Source organism: Leucoraja erinacea, chromosome 2 (genome assembly GCF_028641065.1).
Source record: "Leucoraja erinacea ecotype New England chromosome 2, Leri_hhj_1, whole genome shotgun sequence".
In the NCBI taxonomy this organism is placed as follows: Eukaryota; Metazoa; Chordata; class Chondrichthyes; order Rajiformes; family Rajidae; genus Leucoraja; species Leucoraja erinaceus.
This window is the reverse complement of record NC_073378.1, coordinates 82962797-82980074: the sequence shown is the minus strand read 5'-3', so window position 1 is coordinate 82980074 and position 17278 is coordinate 82962797. Positions and strand designations below refer to the sequence as shown.

Here is a 17278-nt window from a genome sequence, read left to right as displayed (position 1 = left end):
TTCACCCATGTTTATTATTATATACAATACCCTAGCCCACATCCCAGCTTTTCCACATAAGACTTTATCAAAGTTTTTTTGAAAATAATAAATAGTCACATGTTCGGAGTTTAGTGAGGCAGAGTTTGCTCCGACAAAAGTGATTTTGGCTTTCACTTGCCAACTAACTTCCATGCAAGTTTTCAAGTAGACTTTTAATCTTTTTTACCCAAGCAGAATATGATGTGCTATTCCTCCAGTTTACATGTGGTCTCACTCCGACAATGGAGAGTAGGACAATAAGATCAGTATGGGAATAGGAATGGACCCTGGGCTGTGTGATTATTAACAGATATTTTCAAATGGTTCCAAAATGTATTGATGTAAAGAGCCAATTGGGATGAAGCCATGTCTTGTTGATAAATTCTGCCATTTAATAAAATCTCAATGTTGTATTGTTATTAATTAATTGTGTACGAATCTGCACAGTGTGTTTACAAGACTGTTGTCACATGATTTAAACCTCACCATGATGGCTTGAAGCAATTTTCTTCTAGATATGTGCACTCTTGTCTGAAAATGCATCTTGCTTAGAAACTCAATGGTACAGAATTCCCAGGAGTTGCAAACACTAAAACTAGAGCATTAAAACTCCACAGCCCTGGAAAGATTTCAAAGTTACTTACATATTTGAAAATATGATAAGAGTTACACTTCTTACCTTTTTCCCATCCTTCATCTTGTTTTCCATTACTTCTAGTTGGAGTCTAGGTAGAAAATCCACATATTATCTCAATTTCTAGGTACAGTGCACAGAATTAAAAACTAAACAATGAGTACATAACAATTATAAAATTAGATAAGGCACACCAATAGAAAAAAAACTTACTTTTACATAAACAGTAGCATTCAGTTCAATAAATAAATCTATACCCTAAAGTCCAGCATTTCCCCATTCCCTTTCTAAAATTCCCTGCATCTCCAGCCATCTCTACTCCTTTCAGATTTCTTAAACCAGGAACTACTGTCCTAATATTGTGCTGTTTAGGTCAAAACCGGTCCATTATTGCTCCCATGTTGCATCATATGGTGTTAAAGGGTGCCAAACAACTGTAAATCGTTGCTTCTGCAGTTGTATAGGGCTCTGGTGAGACCACATCTGGAGTATTGTGTACAGTTTTGGTCTCCTAATTTGAGGAAGGACATTCTTGTGATTGAGGCAGTGCAGCGTAGGTTCACGAGATTGATCCCTGGGATAGTGGGACTGTCATACGAGGAAAGATTGAAAAGACTAGGCTTGTATTCACTGGAGTTTAGAAGGATGAGGGGGTGTCTTATAGAAACATATAAAATTATAAAAGCTAGATACAGGAAAAATGTTCCCAATGTTGGGCGAGTCCAGAACCAGGGGCCACAATCTTAGAATAAAGGGGAGGTCATTTAAGACTGAGGTGAGAAAAAACGTTTTCACCCAGAGAGTTGTGAATTTATGGAATTCCCTGCCACAGAGGGCAGTGGAGGCCAAATCACTGAATGGATTTAAGAGAGAGTTAGATAGAGCTCTAAGGGCTAGTGGAGTCAAGGGATATGGGGAGAAGGCAGGCACGGGTTATTGATAGGGGACGATCAGCCATGATCACAATGAATGGCGGTGCTGGCTCGAAGGGCCGAATGGCCTCCTCCAGCATCTATTTTCTATGTTTCTATGTTTCTGGAATCAGCTGCAGCCCGAGTTTACAGAAATGCCTTTTTTTTAATTTGTATAATGCTGGCCAATCCTGCATTGTTAAATCTAATATCCCACTAAACTGGTTTGAAAATTTCCAGGTTATTTCAAACTTGGATGCTCAAGCTGGGATGTCACATCTTTGAAATTCAAAGCGATGACAGATGTGCTCATTTCACGTCAGAATAATTATTTTTCTGGAGTTGAAAGTGTCTTGCTATCCTGATGATGCAAAAGCCCCTGCAGTCAAATATCAGGTTACACAAGGGAAACATTCCTGAAAAATCATATAACTGAGGCATTAATGGCCGTGAAAAATAGGGGGAAAGGGAACTGGTACCAACATTTGATAACCTGGTCTGTCTAACACCAGCCCTCAAAGACAGCCTTCCACCACTGAGATGTCGAACAATTAATTGCTGTGGAATTTCCACCAAATGGCAAGGGTTGCTATTATAGCAACGTGCAGTCACTGGGAAGGTCGGCATTCACACGAGGTTCCCGCATGCCAGCATTGTCAGTTATACAACTCTCTATGTGCAAGGATAAAATGATTGTATCCCTGATTTCATGAGCATATTCACTCCTGAGCACTGAGGTAGTAGCATACAATGTAAAGGTGAAGCAGGGAACCTGTCGTCAAATGATAGGGAGTGCGCATATAGGTGTCACTGTAATGACCAATGGCATTTCTTTAGATTCCAGATTGTGAAACATTCCATAAAAATGACAATAAAATACAACTTAAAAAAATTAAACTGGATTGTTCTTGCATTAATCCTACTGACTTAATCAATGTTCATTTAATATTTGATTGGCTCTGCAGACATTATTCCAGTGCCTCACAATCTATGTTGCTCATAAGGCTATGATGTGGAACAATCAGATACAGTCTACCATCGTTATTACGGATTTTTTTTATAATGAATTTTGGTTATAAAGGACCGAAGCATCCGTTCATGGTGGCGTTTGCTGGACAGTGCATAGTGCAGTGTTGTGCAGCGGAAAGATGGCTGCAGGGATAGTTCGAGCAATAAAACATTCTTGAAAAGCATTGCAATGGGCAGGGGTTTGCAGCGGCTGCAATAAAGCGAGGTCCGGGGGGCGGAGGGAAACGCACCTGCGTCACCCTATCAACGCATGCCTCAGTCGCCTGATAACAGCGTAAGGCTTCCTTTGCACTGCCCCTGCTACTACCACGTTACCCGATAAGCTGGTGCCACATGACGTGCTCACAGTTGCGGGAGCAGAGAGAATGAAGGTGGCATGGGTACCTGCTGCTACCATGTGTGGGGCCAGGGCTCTGCAGCTCCCCGCCCTGTGAATTCCCCATAGTATCACCCCCCCCCCCCCCCCCCCCGCCCCGCTCAGTGGCCTTGGGTTAAAGTAGCTAACACTTACACCCCCCCACCCTTTACTTGGTTATAGTGGACAATAGGCAATAGCGGACACCATCCCTCCCCCCCCCCCCCCCCGTGGTCTGTTATAACAAGGATTTACTGTATACAAGATGTCTGAACAGTCTATTTTCCAATTCATCATAGAGGAAATGAATTATCATCCCCAAACTTATGGAACCTGGAGTCAGCACTCCCATCAGCAGATAGATCCTCGACTTCCACACCAACAGACCATAATCAGAGGGGATAGGTAACAAATTATCTTCTATGATAATCCTCAACTGGTGTCCCATAAGGATGGGTTTTCAGTCTCCTACTCCTTATACACTCATTACTGTGCAGCCAAATATCAAACAAACGATTTATATGTTTCCAGATGACACCACTCTAATGGGCTGGATATTAAATAATGACGAGACTGTGTCAAGGATGGACAACCCGGTTCCAAGATAACCTCTCCCTCAATGTCAGCAAGACAAAGAAGATTGCGATTGACTTCAGGAAGCGAAGCAGTAAACGTACCCTGTTATATATTGATGTCACCGAAGTGAAGATGGTTGAAATCTTCAGGTTCAGAGGAATAAACATTACCAGCAATTTGTCTTGGACCAGCCACATCAAAGCTATGGCCAAGAAAGCACACCAACGCCTCTACTTCCTTAGAAAGCATTTTATCCAGATGGATCATAACATGAAATTGCAGATGTAGCCCAGACCATCACCCAAATCAACCGCCTTTCCAATGACTCAATCCACACTTCACATTACCTCGACAAGGCCAATTGCATAATCAAGGGACAGTCTCACCTCGGCCACAGCCTCTTCTGCCCTCTCCCATTAGGCAAGAGGTACAGAAGTGTGAAAACACATATCTCCAGATTCAAGGAGTGTTTCTTTCCCAGTTGTTATCAGGCAACTAAAACCGTCCTTTCACCAGCAAGAGTGTGGTCCTGACCTTCCATCTACCTCATTGGAGACCTTTGAACTATCTTTAATGGGACTTTATCTTGCAGTAAATGTTGTACCCGTTATCCATTATCTATACTGTATACGGCTCGATTCTAATCACATAGTCTTCTTTCACCGGATAGCACACAATTAAAAGCTTTACACTGTTCTTCGGAACACGTGACAATAATAAACTCAACTAAATCAAACAGAGAAGTGGATAGTGTGGCAATAGAGATGGCCTCTTTGGCCTGGATGGTGCTGAGATATCCGTTATTATTGTATCACACAGTCTGTTAACTGCAAGGTATACCATTGACTGTACCTTACAGATTGTGAAAGGCTATAGGTTAGTCAGGAGACGAGCCACTGGCTGAAGAATATCCAGCATCTGACTTCCTGTAACCATATCATCACAACACAGGCACAATAGATTTCTGGTCATAACCCTCAGGATGTGATGCTAATATTTTGAGGAGCTATTGCCCAGCATTTTGGCACAAATTCTGCTGGGCACATATCAGCACAGGTCTGAATTTTGTCTCGTTCTGGCCAAATGTTTACAATATACATGGACTGGCCATGAAAAATTGCACGATGAAGTAAATATCCCACCATCTCCAGCAGACATGCCTACATCTGTCTTTAATGTGTAGGCAAGGTGGTTGAAGCAGCAAAAGAACATAACATAAAGTCCAATTCAAGATAACATAAAGTCCAATTAAAGATAGACTGAGGGCTTCCAATAAGGTAGATGGTAAGGATCACTCTCTAGTTGGTGATAGGATGGTTCAGTTGCCTAATAACAGCTGGGAATAAACTGTCACTGAACCTGGAGCTATGCATTTTCATACTTCAGTACCTCTTACCTGATGGGAGAGGGGAGAAGAGGGGTGACCGGGTTAAGGCTCGTCCATGATTATGCTAGTGGCCTTGCCAGTTGGCGCGATGGTCTGGGCTGCGGCCACAATTCTGTTTCCAGCTCGTCTAATTCACATCCACCATGGCTCTATAATCATGAGTGGCGATCTGCTGCTCATTCACTACTGAAATAACATTCTTTAATCCAAAGCTGCAATGTGTTATGGAGCCTGTGGGTGAGCATTAGTTAAACTTGTTGGCAAGCGAGTGCCACTGATCACACTGTTGACAGCAATTTCCCTCACAATCGTATGAGTGGAAATAGCTGGAAACATCATGTACTAGAGGGGCATGGTTAAGGTGAGAAGCAAAAACATTTAAAAGGTAAGTTGCAAAAGCGTTCTGTCAACACAGATAGGGATAAGTGCCTGGAACATACTGTCAGGAGTGGCAATGGAAATAAACATAATATAAATGTTTAAGAGGCATTTAGAGAAATCAGGAAGTTGGAGTCCAAGAGGAGGAGCTATTCTCCAGGGGCTTTAATACAACCATGACACAACCAAAGACTTTGCTTTCAAACATACAAAAACCGCAGTGAAGCTGCACTTACCCAACACCCAGGAAATATTAACTGTTCAGTGTTAGTATAAATGTTGTCAATTCTTAATCACTGCCTAACTACTTTTCTCTGACGCTAGAAATTTCCTTTCACTTTCTGTTAGTGATTCGTGGTTGCATTAACTCAAAATATTCCAGCACTTGCTGGATCAATAACAAAATGTATTGAATGTTGAAAATTTGACAAATGGAAATGCCAACAGGTGCAACAATACCTCTGAAATGAGAAAACGCACTGGACATGTCAGAGAAAGGTTCTTCAGACATTTCTTGGTTAAGCCTCTTCTCAGTAAACATTCCACAATCTGATTGGCTTGGGAGATACGCAGTGCACACTCTATTTGCAGTTCCCATATCAAGATCCCCAAACCCAGTGGTTTTCTGCCCTGATTGTTTAACTGCAGAGCCCCTTGAAACGCTGTGGGTAAGTGTTACATAAATACATAGAAAATAGGTGCAGGAGTAGGCCATTCAGCCCTTCAAGCCAGCACCGCCATTCAATGTGATCATGGCTGATCATCCACAATCAGTAAGTAACCTGTTCCTGTCTTCTCACCATATCCCTTGATTCCGCTGGCTCTATATACCTCTCTTTTGAATGCATCCGGTGAATCGGCCTCCACTGCCTTCCGAGGCATAGAATTCCACAAATTCACAACTCTCTGGGTTAAAATGTTTTTCTTCATCTCAGTTCTAAATTTCCTACCCCGTATTCTTAAACTGTGGCCCCTGGTTCTGGACTCTTCCAACATTGGGAACACGTTTCCTGCATCTAGCATGCCCAATCCCCTAATAATTTTATATGTTTCTATAAGATATCCTCTCATCCTTCTAAATTCCAGGAAATACAAGCCCAGTAATTCCATTCTTTCATCATATGGCAGTCCCACCATCCCGGGAATTAACCTTGCGAACCCACGCTGCACTCCCTCAATAGCAAGAATGTCCTTCCACAAATTAGGAAGCCAAAACTGCACACAATACTTGATCTCACCAGGGCCCTGTACAACTGCAGAACTGCCCACTAATTTCCTGTGTGAGGCCTTATCAAAAGCTTTAGTACATGCTTGGTTGTTTTTCCCGCGTATATATTATCCGGTTCTGGCTCTCTCTTCTATAATACTAATTTGTAAAGAGCGGAGCTAAATGTAATTGGCATCTACGGAGTATTTCTAGATGCTGCTTTTTCATATTACTTATGTTATTTAGCACCTTTTTTGCTTTTTCTCTATAGTGCACCTTTTTTGGGGATATACCTACAGAGTTCAGAAACTGGGAGCACCCACCCAACACCCAAAAGGTTGAGTTATTGTGTTGCACCATCTGAAATAAAGGAACCAGTTATAATGCAAGACGACCCTCTAAAGAAAACTGGAGGAATTACGTTCTGTAGCTGGAACATTAGGGGCGCTAATGAACCAATCAAAAGGGGTAAGATTCTTGCCCAATTAAAATCACTCAATGCCGATATAATATGTTTACAGGAAACACATCTTAAAGCTCAAGCTCAGACCAGGCTGAAGGCCAATTGGATCGATCACTCCTCCTATCTCTCTAAATCCAGAGGAACTGCAATTATAATCCGTAAAGGCATACCATTTAAACATAAAAACACCATTGCAGACAAAGAGGGTAGGTATGTCATAGTCTCTGGGGATATACATTCTACCCCACTTACCATGGTAAATATTTATGCTCCTAACTTTGATAACCCACAATTTTTTAAACAAAATCTTGAATATAATTTGAGTTCACCCATGCAAAATGTGATAATCGGGGGAGATTTCAACTGTGTTTTGGATCAATACCTCGATAAATTTGCCCAACAAAAGAGACATAATATAAAATCAAAAATCAGTGAACTTTTAAATGCGTATATAAAAATACAAATATAATAGACTTATGGAGGATTACAAACCCTGCTGGAAGAGAATGCTCCTTCTACTCATCAGTACATAAAACGTATACACGTATTGACTACTTCCTAGTGGACACTAAATTAATACCCTTCACAACTAACCCTAAATACCATAATAGTATCATTTCCAATCATTCTCCATTAACCTTCTCCTTAAAACTAGAAGGAATGTTTAACAAAAAATCGTTTTGGAGGTTTAATCCTCAAATACTACATACTTAAAACAACAGATGGAACTCTTTTTTGAGACCAATGATACCCCAGACATCTCGCCCACCCTATTATGGGAATCTTTTATTAGAGGTTCTATTATTTCATATCAAGCTTATCAAAATAAAAAGAATAGGATGGAACAATTGCAACTAGAAGAACAGATCAGACAACTTAATTTAGAAAATGCGATAGATCCAACTATAGACAAACACAATAAGATAGCAATATTGAAATTTAAACTAAACAAAATCTTATCTGCAAGAGTCATTAGATTATTTCAATTTACAAAACAGGAAAATTTCGAATTTGGCGATAAGCCACACAAACTCTTAGCACGCCAGCTGAGAAAAGTTGAAAAGAACACTATTTCAAAAATTAATTCAGATAAAGGTGAACTGCTAACGCTTCCCAAAGACATTAATGAAAGATTTGCCCAATTTTATCAAAACTTATACACATCCAAAACATCAACAGAAAGCAGAAAAATTACAAACTTTCTGGACAACTGTAAACTTCCAACACTTAACCGCTCGAACAAGAGGAATTAGGAGCACAGATTTCAATTAAAGAAATAGAAGAGACAATCAATTCACCGAAGAACGGTAAAACACCAGGACCAGACGGGTTCAGTAATGAATTTTATAAAAGATTTTACGAGGTAATTTCCCCACATTTACACAATCCTTATACACATGCATTTAATGAACAGACATTACCACAAACACTAGCTGAATCAACTATCACACTTATACCAAAAAAAATAAAGATCTAGAAGATCCGGGATCATACAGAGCAATCGCTCTGCTAAATACAGATCAGAAAATACTAGCGAAAACTTTGGCAAGAAGATTAAGTAAATACGTTAATAAATTAATATACTCGGATCAAACGGGGTTTATACCCAAGAGACATTCATTTAATAATTTGAGATGCCTTTTTAACATAATGTACTCATACAGAATTAAAGAAGAAGACATCAATTATTTCATTAGATGCAGAAAAAACATTTGACCAAGTAGAATGGAAATACCTTTTCACAGTACTGCAAAAATTTCAGATGGGAGAGAATTTTATTTCATGGATAAAATTATTATATGATAGGCCGACTGCCAGAATACTGACCAACCACATACTTTCTCCGAAATTCCAGCTATCCAGGGGCAATAGACAGGGATGTCAATTATCAACCCTGTTATTTGCCCTTGTGATTGAACCCTTAGCAGAAAGTATAAGAGTACATCCGAACATTCATGGCTACAATAACAAACACTCCAATAATAAAATATCATTATATGCAGATGATGTATTATTATATATTACTAATTCCCAAATTAGCATTCCAAATATATTAAATCTTATAGAGGAATTCGGTTCCTTTTCAGGATATAGAATAAACTGGCACAAAAGTGAAATTATGGCAATAAAACCTCAAGAGCCGACACACCTTTTAAATTTCCCTTTCTGAATTGCTACAGAAAAATTTAAATATCTGGGTGTTCAGGTAACCAGAAAATATACCTCTCTATTCAATGCAAACCTCCTGCCTTTAGTTACTAAATTAAACGCTCTTATTCATTTCTGGAAAATACTCCCGATGTCTCTAATAACAGAATAAATGCTATAAAAATGATCTTCCTCCCACAATTTCTCTATTTATTTCAATCAATACCGATATACCTACCTAAAATTTGTTTTTAAAATCTTGACTCTCGGATTACAAACTTTATTTGGGATTATAAAACACATAGAATTCATAAACGACATCTATGCAAACACAAAGAAATGGGCGGATTGGCTCTCCCCAATTTCTTATATTATTGGGCAACGAATATTAAAAATTTAATTTATTGGCTGGATTACGCTTGCCAACAGGTAGACTGGTTAGTAATAAAGAGAGAGGACTGCTCGCCTTTTAGTATAGGCGCGATTCTTCTCTCTCCAACAAAGTTGAAGAACACACTATATATTAAAAATCCGATTATACACAGCACTTTACGAATCTGGAGACAAGTAAAATCAACTTTTAAACTAATAATAATAATAATAATAATAAATTTTATTTATGGGCGCCTTTCAAGACTCTCAAGGACACCTTACAAAATTTAGTAAACAGAATACAAAACATGCAAGCGGAATGAAACAAAACAAAAAATAACGACAAAAAAAAAAAAAAAAAAAATAGTAAAGACATCAACAATACACAATTCAAAGACACAATTCAAAGAGAGAGCAGCAGCAGCTAATCGCGCCAGCGTTCACTCTCCCTTCCGGCAGCCATCTTGGAAACGGAACAATAAGGATCTTTAACGTAGAAACATCCCCCCACAATGGTTACCATTATGGGGGAAGGCACAATGTCCAGTCCCCACCCCCAGTTCACCCATAGACGGGTCAATTGAGGCCTTCACAGTTGCCTCTACGGAGGCCCGATGTTCCAGGCCGTTCTCGCCGGGAGATGGTGCTCCGGCGTCGGGAGAGTCCTCTCAGCAGCTAGGGACACCTGGAACGGCCGCTTTCTTACCCGGCTTCCAAAGCCGACAAGGCCGCGACGGTTGGAGCTCCAACACTGGCTCCAGATGTTGAAGTCAGCGTCGCCACCCGCAGCTGCCCGCTCCTCAGACCCGCAGCTCCGCGATGTTTTTATCGGCGGTCTCCAGCTCACCGGAGCTCCAGCGCGGCGACCCAGGCAAGGCATCGCCCGCTCTGCTCCGCAATAACGCTCCAGCGCTGTGCCGCCGCCGAGGTGCTGGGTGGTCCCCTCGGGAAAACGCCGCACCAGGCCCGCTGGTAGGCCGCGAGGACGGGTCGACGGTGCAGCCTGGAGAATAGCTGCCTCTCCAACCAGGTAGGGACCTAGAAAGTAGTTTCTCCCTCTCCCCCCCCCCCCACATAAAAAAGTCTAGACCTCCTAAAAACAAACACTGAAACTCACTAAAAATTAAAGAAGAGTGAAAAAGACGGACAGCTGCTAGCTAGCAGCCGTGCCCCAAGATGGCGCCCCACTTAAATGTGAACTAAGAAATTTATCTTTTCTTTTACCAATAGTTAATAACCCTTCATTTAAGCCGTCTACTATAGATAAAACGTTTACTTAATGGGAAAGACTAGGAATTTAAAAACTTGGAGATCTCTACGAGATGGGAAATCTCCTGTCATTTCAGAATTTACAATCGAAATACAATCTGAAAGGTAATCAATATTTTAGATATCTTCAAATTCAAGATTATTTGAAAACATATATGCATGACTATCAAACTCTGCTGCCAGATATATTAGACGAAGATTTGAATAGAAACTCAGTCAAACAATTTAATATTATACTTGTACAATACCCTTCTAAATATAGAAATTCCATCATCAGACACAATTAGAAGAGACTGGGAAGAGGAACTAGGCCTAAAAAATTTCAAAGACAGATGGGGAAAAAAAATCTTTTATATATACAAAATTGTTTGATTAATGTTAGACACATTTTAATCCAATTTAAAACACTGCACAGACTATACTACTCAAAGACTAAACTGAATAAGATTTTTTCAAATGTATCGTCTATTTGAGAATGTAAATGTCTCCTTCTTAGAGTATAGAAGCAACTAGAACACACTCCTTTGTCTCTTGCATAAAACTACATAACTTTTGGAAAGGATTTTTTTCAAAAACATTAAAAACAAAACTGGACCCCCATACGGAACTGATTATTTTCGGAACATCAAAAGCCTGCCCTGAGCTATCAATATTTCAAAGAAGTTTCCTTAATTATGGCTTGAAAACGGCGCATAAATTAATACTTAAATTTTGGAAACATACATCTACCCCTACTCTTAAAATGTGGATTACAAACATGTCTGAAACGCTACATCTTGAAAATATGAGACTTGTCTTAGCAGGAAAACCAGAGCTATTTTCGAAGACATGGATTCCATTCATTGATTTATTACAAGGATAGTATGGTGCAACACAACTTGGGAATTAAACCGATTTACGGGGTGGGTGATGGGTGGGGTGAGATAAGAAGCAGGTATATCATCTCTTTTTGTTTTTCTTTCTGTTTTTATCTTTCTATTTTTTTTAATTTTTCTACTTACATACTCTTCGACTACACTTATTTGGTAGTCTGGGGGTTTTATTCTTACACATTCACTTTCTCTTGCTTTTTTCTCTCTTTTTCTATTTCATCTTAGCTAAAAATTAAAATTGAAGCTGTACAATAAATGTATTATGTCATATACAGCGGTTTATACTTTTGTACGCTGCTTCTAATAAATAAATTAAAAATAAAAAAATAAAAAAACTAATGTCTTCCGTGTTGGTTAATGGCCAGGTGGACTTCCTCATTTGCCGCTGACTACAAAATTCGGGTAGTACATTGGCTTGCGCTGACACACACAAATAGTTTACAAAGAAATTTAAGGGTCATCATAAAAACTCATTTTATTCACTCTCAGTTTATGTATCGTGAACACGATACAGAAAACTGCCCTCATTACGTAGTTCTACCTACTTATCAAAGCACATTCAATATTTTTTTTATATCAGTTCAAAAGGTTTGCTCATTGAACATTTATTTCAAAAATTTGCCACCAAAACCGCCATCACATAACAAAAGGTAACTGTAGTCCCAGCACCTTGCAGCACCACACTAGTCACTAACTGCCAATCTGAAAGAGACCCAGGGCTCGCTGGTGACCTGGGAACAGCAGCTAGTCCCGGGGCTCGCAGGTGACCTGAGAACTGCAGCTAGTCCTGGGGCTCGCATGTGGCCTGGGCGCTACAGCCAGTCCCGGGGCAGGCGACTTGGGAACTGCAGCTAGTCCCGGGCCTCGCAGGTGACCTGTGTGTTACAGCCAGTCCTGGGGCTCGCAGGCGACCAGGGAAGTACTGTAAAAAAGGTTTCCAACCCCTCGACTAAACCAAACCCTTGATCCTGCCCCACCAGCCTTTTTTCAACATTTAGCAACTCAAAATGAGGGTGCGTCTTCATTGCCGGGAAATACGGTATCTAAAATAAAACCTGGTCATCCCCGAGTTAGCTGGGAAAATAATAACACTGCCGGGTATAATTTAGGTGGTAAGTCATTAATTCAACCATTAATAAATATTCAATTTAGAAAATCTGCAGCTACAGTGTGCTCAAAAGTCACATGTTTGGTCAACCTCAAATCTACAAATTATTGCTATTGTCAAATTTTACAATTGTGAATACCCACCCAGAAAGATTTATGTGCATACATAAAAGTGGTCAACAGATCAAATTTAGTTCTTTGAAAGGTTGTCTTGGCTATAGTGATAATTAATCTCCAGGGCAACATTAACTATTTTAATGTATCATGAACACGATACAGAAAACGGGATACTCCAGTCCACACCACATAAAAATAGTGGATACATTTAAATGCAATGTAAAATCCATTCATGTACAACAAAATAAGGGATGCTTAAATATAGAGTTAACTGTGGACAAATACATGAGTTTAAAAACATTTTTTTATATCATTTTTTTATATCATTTTAAAACTCATTTTTAAAATATGTTTTTTGGCATTGAAAATCACAAAAACAACTGTGCCAGTGGGAATTAGACCGAGTCAACTCCGAGAAAAATTATTAATACAAAAAGACTGATTCCATCGACATGAGATACAATATCCCACTATCTTTCAAGTTTCCATATTTGGATATTTTAGTATTTGTTACAGGAGAAGCCCGAATATTTAGCACATTTTTACAGTTTCAAAATTTTAAAACTCGAAATTGTAATTCTGTTAAAATATTTTGAAATAAGATGCAATTAATTATAAAATGATCATGACACTACACCCACTACAACAGAAACACCAGGTGGAACATAAAAAAGAACTCAGATTTGCACTCACTTTGTCCTGCATTATTGACATCAGTCAGTAATTTGGTGAATCTGATCAAAGTTCAGTTGGCCAGATAATTCACATCTTCCTTCCCTGACTGTGGTTTTACTAAAGTTTCTTCAGACCATTCGGCTGAATAAAGGATGACCAAATTCAACAGAACACTTTCTCTCATTATATACAGCATCAATTGCCAGTCTGTATAAACGGATAAATTAATTTATCAATTAACGAGGCAGCAACAGAATTAGACATTTTCATAGTAAAGCCCTAAACCTAGAGGGAATCTTTACTTGAAGCCTGTAAGTTATCACACAAATGGAACATAAACCAGTGAAAATTTACAATACTTCTCATATAGCCACTGCAGTGTAAACCACCAGTAAAACATACTTTTTGAAAATGGGAAGTAAACATGACAACAGATTGAATATTACAAATGCATTTATATGCAAGATTGAAAGTATTTGTCAGTAACTCCAATGTTGCTAATCCATCCAGTAAACAACAAGCAGGCAGATGAAAAGTCCAGTGTTTGAACCTGTGTTTAATTAAACAGTGGCAATCAGTTGAGAATGACAAGGTTAAATTCCAAATACTTATTTTCCAATTCTGAGGGGTCATTGACCTGATATATTAACTTATTATCTCTCCACTAAATGCTGTCTGACAGGCTGAATATTTCAAACCCCCCCGTTTTTTATTTCAGTTACTCATGGCCACACTTAACTATTAAGCTCAGCTGTTATATTCCTTGTGACAAACAACATTCACTGAATAAAGAAAGCAGTCAGTAAGACTAAATGCCAACAAAAGAAAGAAATTCATGAAAAGAACCATTAGAAAAGGCAATTCAACCTAATATTACATCACCCGTCCTAAATTAGATGACATTTTTTAACTGATGAAACACTATGGGAAATTTGGGAGAAAATGATTGGTGATTTTCAACACATGGGATTGCATGATTGATAAAAGGAGAAGCTTACAAGTAATGAAACATAGAAACATAGAACTGTAGATGCTGGTTAAAACCCAAAGCTCACAAAGTGCCGGAGTAACTCAGCAGGTCAGACAGCTTCACTGGGGAATATGGATTTGTGGCAATTTTGATCAGGTCTGAAGGAGGGTCTCAACCTGATGCGTCACCTATCAATGCTCTCTAGAGATACTGCCTGACCTTGAACATTGAGCACTTCCAAACATTTGCTAATTGCTAGATTGTAAATGGCACAGCAAAAATAAAATGTTGCTGCCTCACAGTTCAAGCAATGTGGGTTAAATCGTGATCTCACATGCTGTCCATGCAGTTTCACTTTCTCCCTGCGCTTACATGGTTTCTCCTGCATGCCCAGTTTCTTCCCACAACCCAAAGAAGGTCGGTTGGTAGATCATCTGGATAATGTGATTCCCTTCCTATGGGAGGCAAGTAGAAGAATCCGGATGGTGGTCATGGGCATGAGAGGATAAGTTACCAGGAAATTGTATTAATTTATTTGCTCTGACTGCTCGCACACTCAATGGGCCAAATTACCTCCTCCTATATATTGCAAAATAAACAGATATACAGAGAAAAGCACTCCTATTGGCAGTGGCTGGAAAAATATATAAAGGAGACTAGAGATGTATATGCAGCATGCAAGTTATTAGTGAAGACAGATTCAATAATTGCGGACAAAAGGTAGTTGGATAAGCATTAGGAAAGAAATAATCTACAGGGCATGGTAGGAGCGAGGTTGGTTTTATATCGACGTTATAAACACAATGTCCTCCTGTCATAGTGTAAACAGTTTCTGATTCTATTAAATGTTTATATTGAAGTGCCAATTCACATTTTATGATCTCTGGGTTCTTATGGGTCCACCTCTAACCCATTGTGAACATTAGACTTTATCTACGGAACATATTAATTCCATTAAGACAAGACAGCTTTTCGTTTAATTTTATAGCCAACGAGATGTGCACAATTCAGATTGATGGTGTACAAATTACAATTCGGTACAAATTAACCTAATACAACTGGAAAATTATGGGATTAGGCACAGCACAGATTTTACACATCTGCATATTTCTCACCATTTATTTAAATAGATTTTTTAAAAGTGTTGCGTGAAGTCAGATGGGAGATTAAAATGCACTCATAAAGTCACTTTGCTACACATCCAGACAACAGTACAGAATGCTATTTAGCATTTTTACTGACTTTCTGGTTCAGTTATCAAAAAAATCCTGTCAGGACTACCACAGATCAAAGAAATACTCAATACCAAATTAATACGTGTTCCGCTAATAGGCATAGTAAAGGACGTGCAATTAATGAGAACCTGTTCTCAATATGTACCATTCTTGAGAACCTCCTGCCCAACTAGAGGCCCAAACTAGAGGGAAGAAAATATGTTAATGGATACTTTTTCAGGGCTGACAACATTGGGTAAGAGTTGGGAGTGAGAAATTGTGAGAGACCAAGCCCGAGGGTGCACCATGGTGCCCCGCCCATGGTACGGAGCTTTTGCATTTTTCAGCTTGAAATTGTGCAATCTGGTGCATATCTTGCGAGTCTTTTAACTTACACTTGAATGCAATATTTATGCTTTCAATTGGATTAGCTATGAATAAGGTTATGCTAAATTGCATATCTAATTATATTCCACATTGGAGCCAGGCTCTGATAAACAGCTGCAGCACATTAATGATCTTAGTGTATTCAAGCATGGAAATCAGATTATAATCAAGCTCTTGGCCCATGTTGACCAACCTGGGTCTCACTGCACACCTGTTACTACTCCTGACCCTGGCTCCAGTTGCATACCTTCTCTCATTCCTGACCCTGGGTTCAGCCCAACACTGGCCCCTTATTCTACCCTGATCATAGCTGCTTATCTGCTTAGGTTCCCATTGTCCCAGCTTTGACTGCACACCTAGTACTAGCCCAGACCTTGACTCTGGATCCACACTTGACCTTGCTCCTAGCCCCTCTGCACAGACAATATATCTGGCCCACACATAAAGCCCCATATCTGACCCCCCTGGACTTAACCTATTACGTTGAAGTCCGCAGGTGCTTATCTAATGCGGTAATCTTTTATGGGGCACTTCATGGACCAAATTTAGCATTACAACATTTGCTGCATCCATTGGCTTCCTTGTTATCTAACATGCTAGTTACTTTGTCAAAGTCATCATCAATTGGTTGAACATAATTTCTCATCCATAAAATTACACTCACTCAGCTGTCTCAGTATTCTGTTACCATTTCCTTCATTTTCTTAACAAACTGTCCTAAAGAAATTTTGACCCCCAATATTTTCAGTATTCTGCTGTCTTCATCTCAGCTGGGACTTTTCCGAAATGCAAAGTCTAATAACAAGATATTTAAGCAATAATATTCTATTTAATGTGATCTTGAGAGTACATAATATTTTCTGTGGCATTCATAACACAACAATGATAAAAATATATTTGTTTTGATTGCAACTACCAACATGCATACATTATTATATTACAGTTGATATGTACCGAGGGCAAATTTTTGTTCTATGCTCCCCATTACCAATTACTTGTACATTGAAGTGATTGAAATCCAAGTGAAATTTAAATGACATCAGAAAAATAAAACCTCCGGGATGGATGATATTCATTCATCGGTTGGAGTCAGTATCAGCACAATTACTATATTAAACTTTGAATCTTCAGATGCCCTGGTTCAAGCTAAAACTAAAGACAAACAATAACCTCCTCACACATTCCC

At 39.2% G+C, this 17278-nt stretch overlaps 1 protein-coding gene across 4 annotated transcripts in view; it reads right to left on the bottom strand.

Annotated features, from left to right (window-relative positions):
* snx10b (sorting nexin 10b) overlaps nucleotides 1-17278 on the bottom strand; it is a 55947-nt gene that overhangs the window by 21722 nt on the left and 16947 nt on the right. For all 4 annotated transcript variants that reach the window (XM_055659736.1, XM_055659719.1, XM_055659721.1 and 1 more), the window contains exon 2: nucleotides 701-746. In XM_055659736.1, the coding sequence (XP_055515711.1) occupies nucleotides 701-730 (30 nt within the window). In that variant the 5' untranslated portion in view covers nucleotides 731-746. The remainder of the gene's footprint in view (nucleotides 1-700; nucleotides 747-17278) is intronic.